Source organism: Kogia breviceps, chromosome 4 (assembly GCF_026419965.1).
Source record: "Kogia breviceps isolate mKogBre1 chromosome 4, mKogBre1 haplotype 1, whole genome shotgun sequence".
Classification (NCBI taxonomy): Eukaryota; Metazoa; Chordata; class Mammalia; order Artiodactyla; family Physeteridae; genus Kogia; species Kogia breviceps.
The window spans coordinates 170,695,567-170,720,648 of record NC_081313.1 but is presented as its reverse complement, the minus strand read 5'-3'; the positions used below and the strand labels follow the sequence as shown (position 1 = coordinate 170,720,648).

The 25,082-nt window shown below is 51.9% G+C and overlaps 1 protein-coding gene across 1 annotated transcript; it reads left to right on the top strand.

The window, feature by feature from the left end:
• Positions 1-11,377: 11,377 nt before the first annotated feature.
• On the top strand, positions 11,378-23,463 carry LSM4 (LSM4 homolog, U6 small nuclear RNA and mRNA degradation associated). Its single transcript, XM_059062535.2, has 5 exons — positions 11,378-11,631; positions 15,621-15,662; positions 17,701-17,799; positions 20,669-20,852; positions 22,811-23,463. Exons 1-5 carry the CDS (start codon positions 11,629-11,631, stop codon positions 22,900-22,902), a joined length of 420 nt encoding a protein of 139 aa, XP_058918518.1. The 5' UTR covers positions 11,378-11,628; the 3' UTR covers positions 22,903-23,463.
• The last annotated feature ends 1,619 nt before the right edge of the window (positions 23,464-25,082 follow it).

Here is a 25,082-nt window from a genome sequence, read left to right as displayed (position 1 = left end):
TAACTCAAACATGTAATAAGTGTCTGGTACAAAGTGCATGTACTGCTAGAAGCTGGGGATGTGAAGAGAGGAAAACCACAGAGGGTTTCATTCCCCCCCCCCCGCATCGCATTGGGAAACAAAAAAAAAGGGGGGGGGGAATTGATGACACCGAGTTATCGGTGATCAGAAAAACTGAGTCACATGCTACTGCCGAGAGTGACGTGGGTAAAAGCTAGTATTCACTGGATGCAGGCCCTGTTTAAGCACATCACTGATGTTCTCTTTTTTAATATCACAAATCTTTGGAGGGAGGAACTATTCTTATCCCATTTTGCAAGTAAGGAAAAGGGACCCAGAGCAGCTAAGCCACTCGTCCCAAGTCACACATGGAAGGGGCTGGGATTTGGAACAGAAATAAGTGGGTGAGTCCTTAGGGAAGGAAAAGCAGGACCAAAGTCCTTAAGGAAGAACAAGAAGGGCCAAAGAAAGCTGGCTAGAGGGGCTAAGTTGTGTGTTCACAGTCTGGCTTTGCAACAGTATAAGAAGCAGCTCAGTGCCTCTGAGTGGTGAGGTGAAGGGAGGGGGAGGGATGGAGAGCTCTTTATTTAAAAAACCACGATGGTTACATTGGAAAGCCAAGTGCAGTAAAGTGGTGCAGCTACTGTGGAAAAGTCTGGCAGTTCCTCAAGAAGTTAAACATGGTTACCATATGCCCCAGCAATTCCACTCCTAGGGGTAAAGCCAAAATAATTAAATAGGTGTCCAAATATTATAGGTGAAACTTCATGACAGCACTATTCACAATCGCCAAAAGAAAAGAAAACAAATGTTCATCAACAGTTAAAGAAACAAACCGTGGTCCATTCATACAATGGAATATTACTCAACAGTGAAGAGGAATGAGGCACTGACACATGCTACTGCATGGATGAACCTTAAAACACCAGGCTGAGTGAAAGAAGCCAGACTCATAAGGCCACATGCTGTATGATTCCATTGATATGAAATGTCCAGAACGGGCAAATTCATAGAGACAGAAAGCAGATTAGTGGTTGCCAGGGGCTGCAGGAGGGGAGATGGTAAGTGACTGCTAATGAGGACAGGGTTTCTTTTGGGGGTGATGGAAGTGTTCTGGAACTAGGTAAGAGGCAATAGTTGCACAGCATGCTGAATGTATTTAATGCCACTGGATCATATACTTTATTTTTTAAATTTTATTTTTACTTATTTATTGGCTGCGTTGGGTCTTCATTGCTGCATGCGGACTTTCTCTAGTTGTGGCGAATGGGGGGCTACTCTTCATTTTGGTGCGCGGGCTTCTCATTGTGATGGTTTCTCTTGTTGCAGAGCACGGGCTCTAGGAGTACGGGCTTCAGTAGTTGTGGCTTGCGGGCTGTAAAGCGCAGGCTCAGTAGTTGTGGCGCACGGACTTAGTTGCTCCGCAGCATGTGGGATCTTCCCAGACCAGGGCTCGAACCCGTGTCCCCTGCATTGGCAGGCAGACTCTTAACCACTGTGCCACCGGGAAGTCCCTGGATCATACACTTTAAAATGGTTGAAGTGGTAAGTGTTATGTGTATTTATCACAATGATTTAAAAAAAAGAGCGTGGAAGCATTGATGGAATGAAAAACAAATGTCAGAGTAAGAAAAATGTGTTTGCAAATGCAGAAAATATCTGAGGAAGGAAGAGTAAGAACTTGATAACAGTGGGGGCTTTGGGGAGGGAACCAGGATACGGGGGAGGTGAAAGTGGGGGTGGAGGGGAGACACCCTCAGCATTTCTTCCACTGTGTACATACATGGACTACTCAGAAATAAAAGATGAGAGCTTCCCTGGTGGCGCAGTGGTTAAGAATCCACCTGCCAAGGCAGGGTACACGGGTTCCAGGAAGATCCCACATGCCACGGAGCAACTAAGCCTGTGCGCCACAACTACTGAGCCCGCGTACCACAACTACTGAAGCCCACGCACCTAGAGTCCATGCTCCGCAACAAGAGAAGCCAGTGCACTGCAACGAAGAGTAGCCCCTGATCGCTGCAACTAGAGAAAGCCCGGGCGCAGCAACGAAGACCCCACACAGCCAAAAAATTAATTAATTAATTTTAAAAAAAAAACAGGAAATTGACGGTACGATGTAATGGACTCAGGTACCACACCTTATTTCCCGGAGTTGTAAAAACAAACAAAGAAACAAAACAAACAAACAAAAACATTTCATTTGTGAAGAATTTTTCCTCTTAAAATTTCTATGCAATTTTCTTAGGGAGAGAATGGAGGGTAGCAGCAAGTATGGAGGTTATTCAAAGTCTGCCTGGCTCCTCACGTGGTGCCTGCTCTCAGATGAGTTCTTTTCCCATTCCAGACCTCAGTTTCCTCATCTGTAAAATGGGGATCAAAGAGTACTGGGGCCCCAGTGATTCCTGGGAAGGAAGGTAAAGTATATGATAGGAGTATTAGCATAGATAAAAATGTGGTCACACAGAATGTCTTCATGGAGCATCTTTTTTTTTTAATTGATGTATAGTTGATTGACAATGATGTGTTAATTTCTACTGTACAGCAAAGTGATTCAGTTATATGTACATATACATTCTTTTTCATATTCTTTTCCATTATGGTTTTTCACAGGATATTGAATATATTACCTGCACTATACAGTATTTTTTAAATAGAATGCACTGTCTGCATATGGAAAGATGAGTGTGATGTATTGCTTAGTCAATCAACAAATGCACAGTCTATCCAGTTTCTTCCACATGCTCTCTCTCCATGCCATCTCCAGTCTCTCCTAACACATGTCACTGCTGTAATTTCACTTTTATTCATACAGTTGTGCAGCTGCCGACTGTCTCCCTCTGGACTGTGAGCCTGGGACTGCAGGGACGTGATCTGACTTGGTCACCGCTGCGCACAGGGCCCAGCACGCATTGGTGCTCAATAAATATGCTAAGTAGAGCAGAACCCAGCATGCTGGAGGTTGGCTTGGGAAAGAAGCTGCATTTCTCTGTGGGCTCCCACCCTGACAGCACTGGGAGATTAGGGGCTCAGAGCCACAGAGAGCCAGGTGGGGGAGGCTAGGACTGGAGCTGGATTCAGATCCCACCCCTGAGATCTCCAAGACTCTGCATTGCCAGCTCCTGCTGGGTGTGGCCTTGGGGGAGGTGGGAGAGAGTAGAAGCCCGTGGGACCCCACGGCGCCTTCATGGGGCTCCTTCCTTTTGGCTCTGCCAGTTCAGGGTCTGGATGGGCCTTTTGGCTGAGTTAGGCACAGTGACATCTGGGTAGACATGTGCGTTTAAAAGGGTGAATGCCCCTTTTTCTCCAGGTGGTCTTGAAATGTGTGAGTCCTTTCGGGGCCTCAGACTAGAAGATGGAGGGGGTGCTTTTGTTACTGAACCAAACTTAGGTGTGCTCACCCACGTGCAATAAAGCCAATCTACTGACACCAGGTTGTGGTGAAGGAAAGTGCAGGGTTTATTGTAAGGTGCCAGACAAGAAGAAGGGTGGCTCTGGTGGCTTGTGCTCAAAAACCCCCAACACCCAGAAAGGTTTCAGCAAAGCATTTTTCAAGGCCAAGTGAGGGAGGTGGGTCTCAGGGAATGTGATCAGCTTGTGCTGATTCCTGGTGGTCCAGTAGTTAGGATTCTGTGCTTTTCACTGCTGAGGGCGCAGGTCTGATCAGGGAACTAAGATCCTTCAAGCCACGTGGCCAAAATTTTTTTAAAAAAGAAAGAAAGAAAGAATAAGGAAAAAAGAGAAGATGCATATAGTTTTCTTAGCAATTTTCTTTTTTTCCTGTACTCCTTTTGCGAAGTGGGTTCTGGTAATCCTCAGAAGCTTTGAACGTCGTGGCAGGAGGGGGAAGTGGGGGAAGCAGTTTCCACCTGCAACTTAAAACAGAAGAAAACAAAATTAAGGAAAATAAATTTTTTTTTAAAGAACTTACGCTTTTAAAATATATTTGTTTATTTACTTATTTGGCTGCATTGGATCTTCGTTGCGGCACGCAGGCTCTCTAGTTGTGGTGCGGGCTCTAGAGCGTGCGGGCTTAGTTGCCCCGCAGCATGTGGGATTTAGTTCCCCAACCAAGGATGCAACCCGAATCCTCTGCATTGGAAGGCAGATTCTTAACCACCGGACCACAATGGAAGTCCCAAGGAAGATGAATCTTAATGCTCTAATAACCCAACACAGCCCTCGATGTTTCCCCTGTGGTACTTGTGCCCCAGGAGCACTTGATACTCAGAGATTCGTACTGATGCGGAAGGCACATGTGGTGCCTCAGTTTCCCCACCTGTCACATGGAGGAAAACCCGGGAAACGCCTCACGGGTTGGATGTTGGGATTCAAGGGGGAACTGAGTCCTTAGCCTTCACAAGCAGCCCCAACTTCCACCTCATCTTCCTTGTCCTCGTCGTCCTCCTATTCTTTTTTTTTTCTTTTCTTTTTTTTTTTGCGGTACGCGGGCCTCTCACTGTTGTGGCCTCTCCCGTTGCGGAGCAAGGCTCGGACGCGCAGGCTCAGCAGCCATGATGGCTCACAGGCCCAGCCGCTCCGCGGCATGTGGGATCTTCCCGGACCGGGACACGAACCCACGTCCCCTGCATCGGCAGGCGGACTCGCAACCACTGCGCCACCAGGGAAGCCCCGTCCTTCTATTCTTGATCACAATTACTTTGTACAATGCATCTCAACATAACATCATAACCTGTCCTACACGTAGCATGTGTGTCACGTGTGAGTTTTTAAAATTGAAGTATAGTAATTTACAATGTTGTGTTAGTTTCAGGTATACAGTGAAGTGATTCAGTTATATATATAATACATACATATTCTTTTTCAGATTCTTTTCCATTATAGGTTATTACAACATATTGAATATAGTTCCCTGTGCTATACAGTACGTCCTTGTTGTTTTCCTGTTTTATATATATAGTAGGGTGTATATGTTAATCCCAAACTCCTAATTTATCTCTTCTCCCCACCCCCACTATCCCCTTTGGTAAACATAAGTTGTTTTCTATGTCTGTGAGTCTATTTCTGTTTTGTAAATAAGTTCATTTGTATAATTTCTTTTAGATCCCACATATAAGTGGTATCATACAATATTTGTCTTTCTCTGTCTGGCTTACTTCACTTAATATGATAATCTCTAGGTCCATCCATGTTGCTGCAAATGGCATTATTTCATTCTTTTTCATGGCTGAGTAATAATTCCATTTTATTTATTTATATATATTTGTCATATATATATATCACATCTTCTTTATCCATTCATCTGTCGATGGACATTTAGGTTGCTTTCATGTCTTGGTCATGTGAGTTTTTTAAATAACATTTTTATATTGGAGTAAGTCCAGATCTACAGAAAATTTGCAAAGACAACACAGAGAGTCCCCTATCCCTTCACCCATATTCACCAAGTGTGAACAGCTTACATTATCAGTTGTATTACAGTAAGTCCCCTACATACAAATGAGTTCCATTCCAAGAGTGTGTTGGTAAGTCCAATTTCTTTGTAAGTCCAACGAAGTTAGCCTAGGTACCCAGCTAACACCATCGGCTATATAGTAGTGTACTGTAATAGGTTTATGATACTTCTCACACAAATAATACATTAAAAAAAACACAAAAAATAAAGAAAACACTTTTAATCTTACAGTACAGTCCCTTGAAAAGGACAGTAGTACAGTACAACAGGTGGCATCCAGGGGCTGGCATCGAGTGAACAGGCAAGAAGAGTGACTGACTGCAGGAGGGAGAGGGGGTGGGAGATGGCAGAGCTGAAGGATCGTCAGCAACAGGAGACGGAGGGCAAGCTGCAGTTTCACTCACGCCTGACGCTGATGGAACGCACGTTTGCATCTTTGAAAGTTTGCAACTTCAAGGTTCGTATGTATGGGACTTACTGTATTTGTACATCTAAGAAATCAACACCAGTGCACTGCTATCAACCAACCATCTGACCTTATTCAGATGACACCAGCTCTTCCATTCATGTCCTCTCTCTGATACAGGACCCCAGCCAGGGAACCCTGTTAACGTCAAGTCATCACATCTCCCCAGTTTCCTCTGGGTGGGATGGCTCCTTGCACTTTCCTTGTCGCTCATGACCTTTGCAGCCTTGGGAGGACTGGCCGGGCATCCTGCAGGATGCCGCTGATCTGGGTCTCTCTGATGTCCTTATCATGATTCGAATGGGGCTATAGGTATTTGGGGAAAACCACAGAGGTGAGACACTCTTCTCATCTCACCATATCAGGGATCCCTGATAACCACATGACTTATCACAGTGATGTAATCTGGATCACTTGGTTAAGGTGGTATATGAGGTTCTCGTGGCTGCTGTACCAACTGACCACAAACTCGGTGGCTTAAACAACACAAATTTATTCTCTCACACTTCAGGAAGCCAGAAGTCTGAAATCAAGGTGTCAGCAGAGCCACGTTCCCTCTAGAGGCCCTAGGGAAGAATCCTTCTTTGTCTTGCCCAGCTTCTGGGGGCTCCAGGTGTTCCTTGGCTTTTGTCTGCATCACTCCAGGACCCGCCTCTGCCTTCTCTTAGAAGGACATCAGTCATTGGGTTCTGGCTCCATCCTAAATCCCAGGTGATTCCAGGGTCCTTAACTTAGTTACATCTGAAAAGACTCTTTTCAAATAAGGTCTCATTCACAGGTACTGGGGTCAGGCCTTGGACATGTGTTTGAGGGGCCACCATTCAACCCACTACGGGTGGTATGTGCCATGTCCCCACTGTCAAGTTACTATTTTCCCTTTTCTCTCTTTTTTAGAATCTAACCACTAAGCTCAGCCCACTGCCTGCTCCCGGGGGTGTGGGTGGGGGAGGATTTACACATAATTTTTTAATGAATGTTAAATATTCTGTCTAGTGGAGGAAACATAGCTTACTCAAACAGTCCACTGCTGTTTGACGTTTATATTCTTTCTGCTGTTTTAGAATTGGCAACATTGTTGCAAGGTCTTGGTATGGAGCAGTTCCCTTCATTTGCAAGACCTCCTTAGTATAAAATTTCAGAAATGAATTACTGAGTTGCAGGGTGTGACACTTTTATGGATTTTGAAACATAATGCCATTTCTCCCCCACTTAAAAGAAAATATATGTCTACCAGTTTCACAACAACCTTGCCAGCATTGAGTTTTATGATTCCCCTCCCCCTTTTTTTTAAGTGGAGGATAGTGTATCTTTTTAAATTTGATAGGTACATTGGTTCACACTCTTTAGGTTTCACCTGTCAGAAATACAATTTAAACTGGACTGGAAAAAAATAGAGGAGTATTTTCAGGGGATAAGAAAGGATGACGATTTTCTGAAGCATCAGGTACAGCTGGATCCAGGATTAAACAGGGCCAAGACTCTAAAGTGAAAAGATGGCCATATCTGTACCGTACTCACATTACTCCAGCTCTGCAATTCCAGAAGACTTCCAGGGAAGACCTCTGATTGGTTGAGCCTGGGTCGCGTGTCCATGATGGGGGGAAGGAAAAACTGTCCTGACAGCCTAAAATAGCGGCCCATGCAAACTCTCACATTACTCCTACAAGTCAGGGTCAAGAAGGCTTAAGCGTGCAAACAAGCAATTACAGCGTGGTACAATTACAAACCAGGTAATGATGAAAATCAATGCAAGGTACTGAAGTTCAAAGTATAAGAGAAGGAATGATTAGATTTGGGGGGGCTGTCATTGAAGAATTCACAGAGCAGCTATGCATTAGTGGAGGGCCTGCCAATTGCTGGGGACAGAGTCCAAACTCCAAGTGGATTAAGCAATAAAAGACAACTTGTTGGGCTGATATAAGTGGAAAGTCGCACCTTATGACTTCAGATATAGCTAGATCCGGGGGCTCAAACTGTGCCTCTTTTCCACAGAGGAATTCTATGTTAGATTCAACCTGCAGAGAGCTTCTTCCAGAAGATCAATGGGGATGGCACTGGGCTTTCACTATTGCACTTTTTAAAACCTCTATGGAAAGCACTTTTCTCCCTTCTGGCCCTCAGTATCCGTCCCAAGGGTGAGTCTAATTGGCCTTGGTTGGTCACTTGCTCCTCTTTAGCCAACGACTATGCCCAGGTGGACGGAGAAGTCCGATTGGCCACCCCTGTGTTGAAAGAGCTGACCAAATCTGCAGTAACCATAGTCCGCCACACGGGGTCACCCAAGCAGAATTTTCAGGGATGAATAGGAGTTTGTCAGTTATGCAAAAGAAGGACTGCACATAGAAAAGTCTAGAAGAGTCAGAACGAGGTGAACTAGCATGCAATTTTCTTCCTACTTCCACCACCATTTTGACGCGGGAGCACTTCATGTAGCCAAGTTTCTGTTGTTTACATCAAAGCGGCGTTTACCTTTGGCAAATAAGGCTCGGCTGGTCACAGTGATCCCTCTAGCGCAATCGGCATATCACTGTTGGCCACTTACTAGCATCCTGCACACTTCCCTGACCTCACCAGCACCCCTGGGAGCATCCCCAAGCCAGTGATAGAGGGGAAAATAAACTCTGCCCTGACCCTGGGTGGGACGACTTTGAGACACAAGCTCTTATGCTGTCTCCCTAAGGTCCACAGCTGGACTAACCCTCAGGTGCCCACTTTGTCACCTGCTTATTGGCATCCACTGCAGGGATCCTTCCCTCCCTGACTCAGGTCTCCATCCCCAGTGAGGACTTCCTGGGTCACCCCCTGAATACTCCATGTGTCCTTGAGTCCTCATCTCAGGGTCAGCTTCTGGGGGAGGGCAGACCCCAAACTAAGACATGAAGGACAACTGTGGTTCCAGGGCTACCAGGTGCTTGGCGCTCTATATGGTTTTCTCATGTGATCACGCCACACAGTAACCCTGATTTGCAGAGATGATCACAGACTGTCCCCGACTTATGATGGTTTGACTTCAGATTTTTCACCTTCATGATGTGTGAAAGCAATAATTCAGTAGAAACTGAACTTTGAATTTTGATCTTTTCCGGGGCTAGACATACACTCTCGTGGTGCTGGGCAGCTGGCAGTGAGCCTCAGCTCCCAGTCAGTCATATGGTTACAATGCTAAACAACTGATACACTTTAAACTATTCTGTCTTTTACTTTCAGTACAGTGTTCAACACATTACATAAGATATTCAACATTTTATCAAATAGGTTTTGTTTGATGATTTTGCTCCACCATAGGCTAATGTGAGTGTTCTGAGCACGTTTAAGGTAGGCTGAGCTAAGCTAAGCTACGATGTTTAGTAGGCTAAATGTATTAAATGTCTTTTCAATTTATGATATTTTCAATGTATGATGGGTTTATTGTGACGTAACCCCATCGTAAGTCCAGGAAGATCTGTATTCCTGTTTTTAACAAGAAGGGAGAGGGAGAAACATGCCTGAGTCACTCAGTTCCTTCATAGCAAAGCCGGTCCCCAGACCCTTTTCCCCTCACCAGGTCCTGGAGGGTAGATTTTGGTGCCCTAAACCTGCCCAGTGGGAGGTGGCTGGGCCTGTGAGGTCCCATCCTCTTCTGCCCAGGTCTCTGAGACCTGATGCAGGGGAATCTTTTATTGAGAAGCTGAGCATCAGGAGCTCCCTGAGCTGGCTCTGAGAGGAACAGGGACTTTACAGCTGGAAGAGCGTGGCTCTGGGCTTGGTAAGAAAAAGCTCTTGGGAATTCCCTGGCCGTCCACTGGTTAGGACTTGTCAGTTTCACTGCCGGGGTGGGTTCAATCCCTGGTCAGGGAACTAAGATTCCACAAGCCACGTGGTGCAGTCAAAAAATTTTTTTTAAAAAAGGAAAAGCTCTTGGGCCAGCGCTGACACTACGGAGGCCTGGAGAAGGCTAGTCACTGGAGGAGAACACCTATGTCTCATTTACAGACCTGAAGGTCAAGACATCTGTGAAAGTCAAGGCAGAGGAAGGAACCCTCGATGGTCATCCAGCTGGACCTTTCCTGGAAATTTAGGCTGCAGATAAATGCTCACGAGTGTGTGAAAGTACATGCATGGTCACCTAGGAGACATGAACTATTCAAATAAATGTCTATGTTCAAAGGAACCATAGCTAATACTTGATGTAGTGGGTTGAGTATTGTCCCTAAAAAGAAATGTTCTAGCATATCTTGGATAACATAGATAAGTTCTAACCCCCATATCTGTGAATATGACCTTATTTGAAATAAAGTCTTTGCAGATATAATTATGGATCTCAAGATGAAATTTATCCTAGATTTAGGGGATACCTTTATTAGGGTGGGCCTAATAAGAGAAAGGAGTGTCCTCATAGAAAAGAAGAGGAAGATCTGAGACAGAGAAAAGCCATGTGATGTCAGAGGCAGAGACTGGAGTAATGTGTTTATAAACCAAGGACTACAGGACTTCCCTGGTGGCGCAGTGGTTAAGAATCCGCCTGCCAATGCAGGGAGCACGAGTTCGAGCCCTGGTCTGGGAAGATCCCACAGAGCAACTAACCCCGTGTGCCACAACTACTGAGCCTACATGCCTAGAGCCTGTGCTCCGGAACAAGAGAAGCCACCGCAGTTGGAGGCCCACACACCACAGTCAAGAGTGGCCCCTGCTCGCCACAACTAGAGAAAGCCCGATGTAGCAACGAAGACCCAATGCAGCCAAAAATAAATATAATACACTTATAAAAGATAAAAAGAAATAAATAAACCAAAGACTACAGGGATTGCTGGATTGCTGGGAGAGAGGCATGGGATGAATTGTGCCTCAGATCCTTCAGAAGGAACCAACCCTGCCAACACCTTGATTTCAGACTTCTGGGTCAAGTTTTATGGTTTAAAGCCACCCAGTTTGATCACTCTGTTACGGTAGCCCAAGGAAACATACATTTTCCTAATTATTTTGTTTACCGTCTGTCTCCTCAGTGGGCTCCTAAGCCTCAGGAGGGCCTGTAGTTTTGTCTGGTTTATACACTTCTGTGTTTCTAGGAGCGGGTCCATTGTAGGTGCTCAATGTTGCACACCCGTGTATCACGTGCTCAATATGTGCCAGATTCTGTTCTACGTGCTTTTCCGTGGCTTAACTCGTTCCGTCCTCACTGCAACCTTCTAGAGCAGACACTAATATTACGGCCATTTCAAAGGGAAGCAAACTGAGGCTCAAAGGGCACAGCCGGGATTCCAACCTACCAAAAGACGTGCCTTGGATAATGGTCAAGTACAACAATGAGACTCAGGAGAGGAGGGGCCCGAAGGGAGACATTAAACACATCTCAATAACAACCAAAGAGCTTCCATTTCTGTCTCAGAACTGGCGGTAATAACCCCCTTCGCCCACAGCGTGGAGCCGAGATCCGCGAGAGTTTCTCCTGCGCATGCGCCCTTACCCACAAGGCCTCCTGCGCCTGCGCACATTGCTCCGCCCCCTTTTGCAGCACTCACGGAGGCACTTTACGAGTCTGTCCCTTATTTCTCCTATGAGAACACGGCCCGCCCCGCCCTCGTGCTTAGTAGGCCTCTCCTTACTCTGCGTGGATTGGTTGTCCTTCCCACGAGCCCCTCTCTGACTGGCTCGCGTCGCTGCCACTCCATTTCAGCCTAGTGGCGCGCAGCGGGGCTGCTACCGGCGGGAACGTGAGCGGCGGCGGCGGTGGCGGAAGTGGCCGGGGAGCCCGGTCCCCGCCGACACCATGGTGAGGGCAAGACGACGGGGGAGCCGGCCGCCAAGGGCCCTCGGGGCGGGTGCTTGGGCAGGGGTGATGCGGAGCGAGCGTGCCATCCGGGCCTCGAGTCCTCCCCGCCCGGCCCGAGGAAGGGTGGTAACTGAGACCGGGGACGGCAGGGGCTTCTCTCAGGACACCCAGCAAGTCTCTCTCAGGGGAACTTGGGACTAACCAAACGTGTAATCATAGTATAGCGGTCTAGCCGCAGTCTTCCCATTTTTCAGGTGGGGAAACAGGCCGAAGAGGAAGGGGACCCACCGAAGGGCCTGGTGAATGCAGCAGAGTGACTTTTCGGGCAGGGAAGTGACTCCGAGTGCATCCGACCCAGTCTGACCTCATAGATTGTAAAGCTAGAGCGCCAGGAAGTAGGGGGGGCGGTGTGCGTTCTCAAATGAAACCAATTTAGGGAATTTCAGGGCTTGTAAGGCCCTTAGAATGCTAGCCGCACAACCTCCTGTGCCTCTCTTTTTCAGGCTGACAAACAGACCCAGAGAAGGGTTTGCTCCTTCCTGTGTCACACAGTATGTTGTTCCGAGGGAGAGGGGGTATTTTGAGCTAAGGATGGACTAACTGCATCCTCCCAGTTCACGAAAAGAAAAATTGAGGCCCTGACAGGAAGCCTCCCCAGGGCCATGGCGCTCACAAGTTGTGGAAGTTGTAGATCTAACCCGGAGAATGCCTGTGCCCCCAGCGTATGACAGGGAAACGGAGGTCCACACAGAGGAATTGAGAGCTGGGTGCTTCTTGGGAGAGTACCTGGTCCATCAGCACCTGAGTTGCTCTGAGATGGTTGCTGCATATTTTTCAGAGTCAACCATGAGGGCTCACTAGATTCTCCTGGTCAGTGTAGGGATGGAGAGAAGGAAGAAGGTTTCTCTCTGCTGGAGGGTAGAGTTGGTCTGAGGGACTGGGCAAAACTGGAAGAATGCATCTTTTAAGTTCCATGGAGACAGGATCTTTGTCTTTTATCCTCATATAGTCCCAGAGTCTAGAACAGTGTCTGTGCGAAGTACAGATTCATTCATTGAGCCTGTTCCTGCCTTCTGAGGAGTGTTCAGGAGTGGACAAAGCATGACACGCTGCCTGTTCCCTGTGGTCAGGGCAGGGCCGGAAGCAGAGGTCTAGGCGAGGGAGTGGGTGGTCTGTAACAGCTTCCTGAGTTGGGAGCCTCAGGATACCATTAGGTCTAGTCCTGGATTGGTCCAGGCCTGAGGGTCAGACCCCAGGCATTCTGAGAGAGGCCAGAAAAAGGAATTCTCATGCCTGAAGCTTTTTTATGACTTTGCCGACTCCAGATGACCCTTTCTCCCACTGAACTGGGTGTTTGGCCCTTTCCTGTCTCCCTGGCACCTTCAAGTGTCTTCCATCCCCCCACCCCTGCCACCGCCCCTTCCTCTTGGCTTTCAAGTTTGCCGGGATCCTCCCCTTCCCTTCGCCTCTGTCTCCAGCACAGTTTGGGGACAAGGACGTAGAAGATGGCAAGATATGACCACTGCTTGGCATTGCTATGCCAATGCCACCTCTCCTTTGAGCCTCAATCCCCCCTGCCCCAAGTTCTTCCCTTGGTGGTGTGTACCGTATTTGTTCAGAAAATATTTACTGAGTCCTTCACATGTGCCTGGCCTGGTGTTCAGTGCTGGACAAAGTCCACACCCTCTGAATTTTCCAGTCTAGCCAGGGAGACATAATAAATAAACAAGTTAATTAGAGACTGGCTTCGTCCTATAATAGAAACAGCAGAGGGTGGCCCAGGTGGAAACCTGGTTCCCTCGATGGGGTTATAATGAGGGCCTGGCCGAGGGAGCAGCCACCAGCCTGGGGAAGGGCACCCCAGGCAGAGGGAACTGAGGAACAAAGCTTGGCCAGCAGCACCAGGCATGGTGTGTGAGGAGCAGAGTGGGCCAGTTTGCTGGAGCCGTGTCAGTCCTGGCTCTGTGGCCCGCCTAGGGAGCGGCTGCGCAGGCGAGGGGTGTGAGCAGGTGCTGGGCACACTGCCAGCAACAGCTAAGGAGGCTGTGGGTCCTTCAGGGCTGTGCTGCCAGTAGCTGGGACACGGTGGCAACCTGGGAGGGACTGGCATAGAGGCTCTGTATGCCATTGAGGGAGGTCTGTGGGTCCCCTGCTGACAGGCATCAGCCTACTTTCCCCAGCTTTGGCGGGATCTTGCTCCGTGTCCCTGGGCAGGGCCCATCTGCTCTACCGCTGGTGCCTCATCTAGAGGGGCCTTGACTGTACTGCTGTGACCCTCCCTCCATCTCTCAGCACTGAGTCCATCTTCATTCTCGCCTTCTGGGCTAAGCTGGCCCTGTCCCCTCTCTGGTGATCTGGGAGGAGGACCTATGTGTGTCGTTGCCCTGGTCCAGATTCCCATTGTAGAGACAGAGAACAGGCTTGCCCAGCAAAGCGTGAGGCTTCTCCGTTGTAAAATACCCCCGTATGTGTGGCTCCCGCATGCACGGCTGAGCCTCCAGCTCTCTGCACCCGGCAGCATCACACAGATGCATTCCAGAGGAGAGGGTAGGAGCTGCAGGTTGGTCACATTGGGACCCCAGCCTGCCTGCCCACCCTCCTCAGAGCAGCCACTTCCTCTCCACATGACTCCTTCTTCCTCGTTATCGTGCCTTTCCAGGAAGCCAATACAGGAAGTGGGCTTGAGCCTGGCTTCCTGCCGCCCCTGGATCTTCCCCGGGTGGCTCTTAGGGAAGGCCCATGGGATGTGAGATATCCCCCCCACCAAGCCCTTCCATAGGGAGTCATCCTTTGGGGGTTGAGGGCCCCTTGTGGCCTGCTGAGAGAGGCCTCACAGTCCCCACCACCTGGAGAAGCAGCTGCCCCCTATTGGAGGGTGAGGGTGGGCTGGGACTCCCCTGCCAAGAAGTCCTGGGGCTCAGGCCAACTTAGAATTCCAAAGTTGCTTGGGCAAGGTGGGGTCCTCGCTGAGGCAGTTTCCCATCTTGTGGGGCCCTTGGTCTAGAACCTTCACCTGGCTGTACTGGATAGGCTGTCAGTGGACCCTGGACCCAAGCACTGCCACCTGAGTCACCGTTCTGGAGACCCAGAGACAGGCCCCAGTGTGTGGGTCGTGATTTGTGTACCCAAAATGAAAAGAACTGATTTTTTTCCCCCAGTTACACTATATGTTTTTTATAAAAAAGATTCAGTAATGATGGGAAAAGAACTATCTTGAAAGTTCACCTTATCACGGGGAGTTTTTAAATCCCATCCTTTATCTGCTCTCACTTGCAGTGACCACAGGCTTCTGAAATGTTTCTTCCTCTCACCTGCTGAATTCCTCTATGAACACCCAGCTCAGATGTGGCCTCCTCTGTTTGGGAGGCCAGTTGCGCCTGGCCAAATCACTCTTGGTTCAATCAGGGCTGCCCCCTGAAGTGTGGGCTCAGCGTGAGCTGGCTTCTGACAGATCGGGTCAAGTCAAGCTCCGTCTCTCACTAGCTCTCTGGTGCCGGGCAAGCTCCTCGGTCTCTAAGCCGCAGTATCTCCGTCCATAAAGTGGGTGTGATGATAACCACCTCCCATGCCGAAAATGAAAGGTCTAGCTACAGCTGCACATATTAACCTGGATGTATCTCAGAAACATCAGTGGAGGAAGAAATTCGAGCAGCAGCAGAACCCATGTGCTGTGATGCTCTTGACAAGCATGGAGGGCTACACCTGGTCCCGTCAGGGGTGGGACTGTATGTAGCCTGAGCTGCAAAGAAATGCCCGGAATGGTCAGCGCCAAGACCAGAGGGCAGCTGCCTCTGCGATTGCAGGGGTGGGGGTGTTCCTGAGACTTTTCTGTCCTAAACTAGGAGGCAGGTATGTGGCCTGGGCTTGGGCAGAGTTCAGAAGCTGCATTTCTGTTGGGGAATGTGTGCTCCTGGAGTCCCAGTCCTGCCCAGAGGCCAGGGCTCCACAGTGCTGATGAAACAAGTCATGTGCTTTTGTTTGCCTTTCAGCTTCCTTTGTCACTGCTGAAAACGGCTCAGAATCACCCAATGGTGAGTATGTGCTGGCCTGGGATGGCACATTTCAGCGGGGACCAGCCTCAACACAGGGACAGGGACACTGGGAAAGGGGTGAGGTGCCTCCAGCCAAAACCACTTCCTGCCTGTCCTTTTTTCCCTCCCACATGGGTCAGGACCTGTGTCATTTCTGCTCCTGATCAAAGTAATACGTGCTTATTAAAAGTGCCAAATACTAGAGATTCAGAGAAAGTGAAAGCCCCTCTTCGTTCATCTTCCTCACAATATAACTATTCTTTGATATATACACATCTGGACTTTTAACGTGTGTGTAAGTGTGAATGATTTTTTAAAATATGGATAGGTTCATGTGACGCTCATTCCCTCGGCTACTTTTGTCCTTTTGTGATACAGTGTAGTATCTGTCAATATGTTTTGTTGTCTTTTATTTTTTCTAATTCAGACGTTATTCACATACCATACAATTCAGTCTTTTGAAGTACAGTTTAGGGACGTTCAGTACATTCACAGTGTTGTGCAACCACCACCTCTGTGTAGTTCCAGAGCAATCCTGTCACCCCAAAAGGTGACCCAATCTCCATTAGCAGCTGCTCCCCTCCCCGGCCCCCACCCCAGCCCCTGGTAACCACTAATCTGCTTTCTGTCTCTGTGGATTTGCCTGTTCTGGACATTCCCTGTAAGTGGGATCACACAACATGTGGCTTTTCGTGTCTGGCTTCCTTCACTCCGCATGATGTCCTCGGGGTTTGTCCACATTGTAGCGTGTGTCAAAGCTTCATTCCTTACGGCCAGGTGATATTCCATTGTGTGGATACATCACATTTTATTTATCTGTTTGCCCACTGATGATGGACATTTGGGTTGTTTCCACTTTTTGGCCATTCGTGAAGATTTTAGCTGCTGGGAACATCCGTGAACACATTTTTCTATGGATGTATGTCTTCGTTTCTCTTGGGCAGATAGCTGAGTTGATTCCTTTTTTTTCCCCAAACTTGAAAGTGATGACTTTACAAATCATATTTTAAATCTTAAAGTGGTTGCCAAGGGAAACGGGCAGAGTAGCTGGAAAATGTCTGCAGCACTGCAGAAGGCAGCAGGAGAGCGCATGATGTCTGCCAGGTGGCCATACGGGGACTCGGCTGTATCGTCCTGCAGGCTCGCCAAGATCTCACCGTCGCCACGTCACCGTCACCCACCAGCAGGAACTTCAGCAGGAAGTCATAGGCATGGACCAGGCTGCCGCTGGCGCTCATTATGCCGGCGCCTGCGCCCATGCCCGGCCCATGGAACGATGCAGAAGTGGCGGCTATGAGCCCAGTGCCTCTCCAGCCCCGAGAGTTGATTTTTTTTTTTAACTTTTTATTTTATGTTGGAGTATAGTTGATTAACAATGTTGTTAGTTTCAGGTGTACAGCAAAGTGATTCGGTTATACATATACACGTGTCTATTCTTTTTCAAATTCTTTTCCCGTTTAGGTTGTTACATAATATTGAGCAGAGTTCCCTGTACTATACAGTACTTCCTTGTTGGTTATCCATTTTAAATATAGTCCTGTGTACATGTCAATCCCAAATTCCCTAGCTAAGTCTCAGCCTTTTCCTAGCAAGAGCCTGTCTTCCGCATGATGCGCTTTTCCCGAAACACATCAAAATAAACAAGTAGTTATTGCAATGAAAAACAGTTTATCCAGACCACCAAGGATCACGGATCACACGTGTGCCATCACCGGGCATGTGCCCGGCCCTGGCCACCCTTACTCATTCCTTTAAAGATGTGGGGGGGGGGGGTGTGTTTCTCTGTTTGTTTCTTCCACACACAAAAATCGTTTCATCGTAGAAAGTCTACAATGCCCAGCAAAGCGTACCGAGGAAGCAGAGCGTGTCTCCTGTAAGGTGGGCCCCTGGGGGCCTGGGCACCGTGTGCTGTGGCCAGTGGGTCCCAAGAAGAGCCGAGGATGTGTCTGAATGAGGCCCGATGGTGGTGGCCTGCTCTTCAGGGCAAGTCTGCACCTCCCTTGGGGCCTGAGACTGACGTGGGATCCGTTTTCTCCAGTTGGTGGAGCTCAAAAATGGGGAGACATACAATGGGCACCTGGTGAGCTGCGACAACTGGATGAACATCAACTTGCGTGAGGTGATCTGCACGTCCAGGGTGAGTGCCCTACGCCCCGAGTCTGCAGCTGCTGCCTGGGGGCCTTGGGGCAGTGCCGGTCTGGTGGGCACAGTGAGTAAGGGTCTTGTGGCCAGGAATGTGCACTGGAACCTGGGGCTTTACAGAGCCTCAGCGTCCTCGCTTCCACGTGGGGTAAAAGCCCTTCCCTGGACGTGTGGGAGGAGTGGGAGGGTGCCTACCTCAGCCTGTACCACTGGTCATCCTTCCAGGGGCGGGGCCTCTTGCAGGGGCGGGGCCCGAGGGACTGAGCAGAATATTGGGGGGGACAGCCGGACAAGGCTCCAAGTCTCTCTAGTGCCCTGGACTTTGCACCTGCGGGGATGTGGGGATGCTGCCCACCAGGTACTGAGCTGCTCCCGCACCCCTGGGTGCCACCCCTGACCAAGAAGGACTTGGGCCTGGGGGCTGCTTCTGGCCATAAATCCCTGCTCTACAGGGAGGGGGTGGCCTCCAGGGCAGGCCCCACCCTCCTTGTCAGCCTCTGCTGCCTTTGGTCCCGGCTGTGGGCATTGCCCACAATGTGGGCCGTGGTGGCGTGACCGTGGGATGTGCAGGCCACCACAGGGCTTGTTTCCCCTGAGGCCTGAAACCAGGAAGTGCAGGGCCAGGGTGGGGGAGAATGTTCCCCAGGGTCACTGGCCTTCCCTGCCGTGGGATGGTCCGCAGAGTGATGAGGACGGTGATGAAGGCAGGACTCCCTCCCCCTAATGTGCACCGGGTTCTGCTAGAGCTTTCCTTTCACCTTGATTCCAGTCTCTGTCCCCCTGCCCAAGATAGCCCCTTGTGTTACAGGGAGGAAGCTCCTGGGGGGCCCAGGCAGGGCCTGGCTGTCTTGAGCCACAGCACTGTGCCCCCAGGGCTCGCCACGCCAGCATACAGCAGAGCACAAGGCAGCCACTTTCGCCCCGGTCTGTGCTCCTGGACAGTTCACTCCCCAAAAGGCAGACAGAGGGCTGTGACCCCCTACCCTCACCTGCTCGGCTCTGTGACCTGCTTCTTGGGACCTAACTCCTGGTGGCAGGCGTTTCCAGTGTGCCTGTGGCAGACGGTGCCGCAGTGCACAGCTGAGCACTTGTCCTTCTGCACACCGCCCTTAGGTCTGTGTCCATTTCTGGGACCTAGAACCAATCGCTGGGTCTCGGGGCAAGGTCTGTCCGGCCTCCATGGCCAGCCGAGACTGGCCACGTGGCTCCCCCTGGGGAGTCCCCCTCTGTGACCCAGCGGTTGGGAGGAGAGGCTGGTGGGAGGTACCGTCTCACGCAGGCCACCCGGAGTCCTCATCTGTAAACAGGTGATGGCAGCCCCTCCTTCCCTTGGGTAGCAGGTGGCTGAACACAGAGACCCCAGGGGCTGAGAAAGCACGGGAGAGCAAGGGTCGGAAGGCATTTAGCGGCCCCCATGGAAAGCACAGTAAACCCTGTTCCTACAGGGAGCGCGCTGGGCTCGGCCTGCCCTTGGCTGAGGGAAAGCCTCGCGCTGAGCCGCCGGCCCCAGCCCCAGCCCTGAGCTTCCACACAATCATTGTTTCTGTCTGGCTGTACTTTGCATCCCCACGGACTTGGCCCCTCGCCTACCATTTCTGGGAAAGGAATGCTCTGAGGCCTCTCGGGGTTCCTGTATGGGTCGGGGGCTCTCGTGTGTGTTCCTGGGAAGAGTTGGCCCGCAAACATTCCATTTGTCCCTGCTGAGTACCTCCACTGGGCTGGGCCAGATTGGCCCAGGCACCGCTGATGAGTGTCATGCAGGAGGACTGGTGGTTGCAGGGAGGCTGGAAGCAAGGCCTGTTGAGGGCTGGAGTTAGCCAGACATGAAAAGGTGGAACAGCGTGTGCAAAGTGCTGGGGGCCAGAAGCCCACTGTGTGTGTTCCAGAAAGTTCCATCTGGAAGGCACATCGAGTGCCGAGAGGGCAGCGAGGGTGGGGCTGGATCTCAGGCCCTCTGGAACCACACTGAGGAGTTTGGACCTCGTCCTTGGGCCAACGGGGCACTGATTGGGATCTAAGCAGGGAGATGTCTTGGTCTGATTTCTAGGGGTGTGGGGGTAGGGGTTACCCAGGCTTCTGGCCTGGGCAACAGGGGTGGGGCCGGAGAATTCATCTGATGGATGAGGCCCCGGGCTCCTACCCAAGGGCAGCAGGAGGTAGCGTGGCGGGAAGGCCTTGTGCTGGTCGCAGGGTATATGGTGGTGGTGGGGAAGCAGTCAGCATCCTAAGAACTGCAGGGTCAGTGTTGCTTAGAAGTCTGCAACTTTACAAGCCCCTTGTCTCTCTAGCTTCCATCAGCTCCCCTGAAAACTGGCATCACTGGGAGCTGACCCTGGCTGGCCCCAGACCTGGCTCCCACCCCCCTCCTGGCCCTCTTCACCTATCACACAGGGTCTCTGTCCTGCTCACCTGTGTCCCATGCTCAACTCAGACCCTGCCATGAGATACTTGTGTGAATGAATGAGTCAGGGTGCATAGAGAGGGTTCCAGAAGGTGAGTTCTGGAAGGCTGGGGGCAGGACGGGGAGGAGCTGGACTGTGGCAGCACCTGGCGCGTGGGACAGCCTCACCCCTCTCCAGGCTTCGGGCTGCATCCCCCACTGGAGGACAGGCTGAGGACGCGGAGGCTTCTCATGAGGCCCTGCCCCACCCTCTCTCATGTGTGAAGGGCTGCCAAGGATCTGGAGAGATCCTGCTGGAGGGCGGCGCCTCCAGTGTCGCGTCCAGGATGAAGAACTTTGCAGCCTGTGGGGGCGATGCCAGGTGCAGGCGGCCTGAGGGGACAGATGCTGCCCCAGCCATCTGCACCTGCTCTGCAGGGACCCTACCCCCCCACAGATCTGACACACACACCCTCTCTCACAGGACGGGGACAAATTCTGGCGGATGCCCGAGTGCTACATCCGCGGCAGCACCATCAAGTACCTGCGCATCCCCGATGAGATCATCGACATGGTCAAGGAGGAGGTTGTGGCCAAGGGCCGCGGCCGCGGTGGCCTGCAGCAGCAGAAGCAGCAGAAGGGCCGTGGAATGGGGGGCGCCGGGCGAGGTATGCCCTTCTCTCCCTGCTTCCTCCCTAGCAGGCTGCTGGGGCCTCCCCATTGGCGGGGGTTACTCTAGCACGTGGCATCCGTCCCGGCCCAGTGTTGACATTCTTGGCTGGTGCCGTCATGGTGCCGAGGGCCTGGCTCTGAGCCCCTCCTACATGGAGCTGGGGGGCTGTGACTCATGGGGCTCCTCTGCGGAACAGCTGATGCTGCTGGTTGCCGCCTGCCCTACCGCAGGAGCCCAACCCGGGGAGCCCAGCTGAGTCCTGGTGGTCAGTGCTGACCCTCACCCACCTGGGCCCTCCTGCCCCGCAGTGGCTCACAATGCTCCGTTAGGTCTGGGTCCAGGCCCTCATAGACCTGGGACTTGAGCCCTGCCTGCTTTTCCTGGAAGGTGCTCTGGGCACCTCGCCAAGGCTGTTTCCCCTCTGCAGAGAGGGTCCTGCGGTGCCCGCCTCACTAGACTGCGGGTGAGGACCCCAGCGTGGGGCCACGGCATGGGACCCTTTTCTGCTATGACTCCTTTATATAAAGCCGAGGTCACACCTTCTGGATAGATCCCACCACACCACCCTGAGATTATAAATCGGGCATAAAATTAAACTTGTGCAGTCAGCTGGGGCCTGAGCCCAGAGGCCATCTGCAGACCCTGCCCTTCCCCGCCTCCCCTGCCCGGCTCCTGTTCTTGGAGGGACCTGGCTTTGTCTCTTGCATCTGGAGGGGCCTCCTGTGTGCCAGGCCCGGGGCCCACCTTGGGGGCTCGTGGGCAGGGCTGGGAAGGACACAGGAGCCAGCCATGAGCTGAGGCTCACGTGACAGTCAGAAAGGAGCCAGGCGGAAGAGGGCAGGAGGGCACCCCAGGTGGGGGGTAGCCTAGGATGGGGGTGAGCAGGGTCCCAGGGGTCCCAGGACCTGTCTCCAGGGCTAGACTCTTCACTGGGGGCCACCACTGTCAAGTAAACTGCCTGAAGGAGCAGGGAGGATGGGGAGAGCGGCATGCTCTGCTGGCTCCGAATGGAGGCCACGGGGCCTTCCACAGCCAGTGGAAATCTCACAGGGGTCCCCGCATAGTCAGGCTCCCCTTGGCAAAGCTGGTCTTGCCCCATGAGACCTGAGGTTAGGCAGACCCTGCCAGAATTGGCTTCAGTCCCCAGAGGGCCCCCTGCATGTCTGTGGAGGAAGGGGGCCTGTGTGTACATTTCCTTATCCCCATGCTGCCCTGATCCTTCTGGGACCTCCCTGAGCCGGGGGCACGCCCTCCCTCCAACTACTCACCTCCCCCAACAGCAGTGCCATTGTTCCACGTAAAATGTATTTTGGAAACAGCCCGACCACCGACTGCAGAGGTCAGGGCTCAGGAGGCTCCCCTGCCCCTTCTCCGGGCTGGACACACACAAACCACCCAGTCGTTTCTCTCCTGGGCCAGATGCGGGTGGTGCCAGAGCGAGGAAGGCCCAGGTCCCCTGGTGCAGCTCCCAGCCTCACAGCTGGGGGTCATTGCCCCATCCCTGGACTGAGTCCAGGCCTTGTCCTAGCTTGTGCCCCCCCCCCCGCTTCCTGGAAGCCCTTCTGGCTTTGTCCTTCTGGTGACTGCCCTCCACCTTGGCCCCCAGCCCTCTCTTCCAGGAAGCTCACCCCAAGCCCCAGTGTGACTTGGTGCCAACCTCTGTCCTCCCTGGCATCCTTCGCACCCCTGGGGGGCCTGGTCTGGTCCCTTGTCACACTGAGAATGTTCTGGAGCACTACCCATGCCCAGCCCTGGTTCATGCTCCACCTCAGATTCTCAGCCTGCCCTTCCCGCCAGAGGTAGGATCACTGCCCCCGCTTTGCAGAAGTGGAAGCTGAGACTCAGAGGGATTAAACAACTTGGCCATAGTCTTAAGGATTCCAGTTCCTGGTCCCAGTCCACAGTGGGCCTCCCAGCCCGGCTCCGCTGAAGCCCCTTTCCCTTGTCTCACAGGTGTGTTTGGTGGCCGGGGTCGAGGTGGAATCCCAGGCACCGGCAGAGGTCAACCAGAAAAGAAGCCAGGCAGACAGGCAGGCAAACAGTGAGCTGCCCCTCTGTTCCCCAGAGGCTGAGCCACCGCCACCGAGCATCTGCTTCCACCCGCAAGGCCGCGTTTCTACTCTCCAGTTTGAGTCTGTTCAGAACACAAAGAAGAGGCAGGTGTTGGGGGAGGACCCCCTCCCTGTCATCTTGTGATCCTCCTCTTTTTTTGTCAGCCAGCAGTTCTACAGTTGGAAACGTTATTCTGTGCTTCTGGTTTTGTGAAGTCTCAGCCAACTTGATTCCTGGAAGATTCTGTGTTTAATGCATCTTTAAAGCCCTCACTCTCGCTTTAAGGTCAGGCATTTTCCAAACAGGTTTGTTTTGCATTTTGTGTTAGATCCCTGTGTGGCGAACAGACGGGAGGTTTTTATTTTAAGCTGTTTGTGCTGAGATTGACAGCCTGGAGAGTTTCCTGAAACACGAACCCCAAAATTTCCTTTTCAAAACGAATCCAGGCAAACGTATGCCTCAGAAGCTGTTCTGGGGGACGACGCTGGGCCCTGTCCCTTCACTTCCTCTCTCCCCATTTGTGTTACAAAAATAAAAACAAATACAACTACAAACTGTAAATCCATAATTCCTTTTGAACCACTGGGTGCATCTAGTAGATAGTGTCCTCAGGAAATCACAGCCCCATGCAAGAAGTTTCCTTTTGTACCCTGTGGCCTCTCACTGAGGGGAAGCATTTCGTTGGGACACTGGTTCCCATGTTCCTCAGCAGCCTCTTACAAAAGGTGGAAGGCAAGACTGGGCTTTGGGCAGTAGGCGACCCCCTCCTCTCTCTGTGGAGAGGTTGGGGGAGGAAAGTCCCAGGTGGGAGCCAGCGGGACACCCACACCGCCCGGCCTTGCCACCAGTGTTCTGCCCTCTGTCCCTGTTTTGCAAGCACCATTCACACCAGAGTTCACCGAGAGAGAGAAGCTACGACAGGCGGCTGCTTCGAGGAACACATGAGGAAGGTTTTCCTGAACCTTTCACCTCTTCTTCAAGTCAGGGCACTGCCTCTCCACAACCCAGTGATTTGCCTGAGACGCTGAGCCAGCACTTGTGAAAATGTTTCCGGTGACATAGTCTGCTGACCGATATTCCTGGGAACCACAGAGACAGGCTGGTGTTAGGAGGCCGGTTCATGTGGGTGCAGGTTCTACCTGTCACGGGGTTGAGACCGGTTCTGCAGGGTGATTGGAAGAAAAGGTGGTGGTGCCTGTAGAAGTGCCACTTATCAGGTCTGCAAAGTGCTGGCCTAGCTAGCTCGAAGACCTCTAAGATTTCTCAGCCCATTCCCTGCCACCACTCTCACCCCCATCATTGCTTCTTCCCCGGGCCCCCCCTCCAGAGACCTGCTGCTGCCTGAATCCTTGCCTAGTGACAAAGCAACACTTTGGCATAGGTTGAGGACGGGGGTGTGGGGTCTGAGTGTGACCTGGGCCCTGAGAACCCACCTCCCTCATCACAGACGTGGGCTGTGCGGGGGCCCGTCTGACGTGAAGGCGCAAGAAGAGAAGGACGGTTGGGGAGGGAGGGGGCCGTGGGGGCCGTATTCACAACTCCCCTCCCCCATGGCCCTGGACGCAGAGTCCCATTATGGCCTCCGGGGCCTTGGTCTGGGGGGCTAGGTCTCCCCCACTGCCAGGCGCGGGTCGTCTCCAGTCAGGCTTTGATGAAATCCGTGGGGCTCTGGTGTCCTGCGCGGCTGTGAATGGGAAGCCCTTTAGGAGCCCCGCCCCTTCCTGCTCTTCGCAGTTTGGTTTTTCTTCCCTTACCCACCTCTGGACCAGGAACGTGTTCAGACATTCCCAAGGGCCCATTCGCAGCTCAGGGTCGGGGTCCCAGACGCGCCCCGTCTCCGCGCGGGGGCGCATCCCCGGCGTGCGTAATCGCGGCTTCCCGCCCGCGCCCCCAGCCGCGCCAGGCAACCCTGACCTTTCCAGCGGGGCAGTCCCGGCTCCTAGTTCTCTCCTTGCCCGCTGGTGCTATGAGCCGCTAACCCCGGCCCTGGCCCCTTAGGTGCCTTGGGCTTCCGGAAGGCGTCCTCCTCCTGAGCTGGGTGTCGGGACAGGCCCGTTTTCCAGTCTTCTTCCTGGTTGATTTCAAGAAACCAGCCTCAACCCCTTCAACAAGAAGAGAAACCAAAAGTGCTGGCCTAGTTCCCACAACTCGGCCTCCTTCTTTCTGCCCTTCT

Excerpts from the sequence above, each read along its gene's own strand:
- LSM4 (XM_059062535.2), top strand. Across the intron at positions 17,800-20,668 it reads AGGTGATCTGCACGTCCAGG|GACGGGGACAAATTCTGGCG; the intron begins GTGAGTGCCCTA and ends CCTCTCTCACAG. Across the intron at positions 20,853-22,810 it reads AATGGGGGGCGCCGGGCGAG|GTGTGTTTGGTGGCCGGGGT; the intron begins GTATGCCCTTCT and ends CTTGTCTCACAG.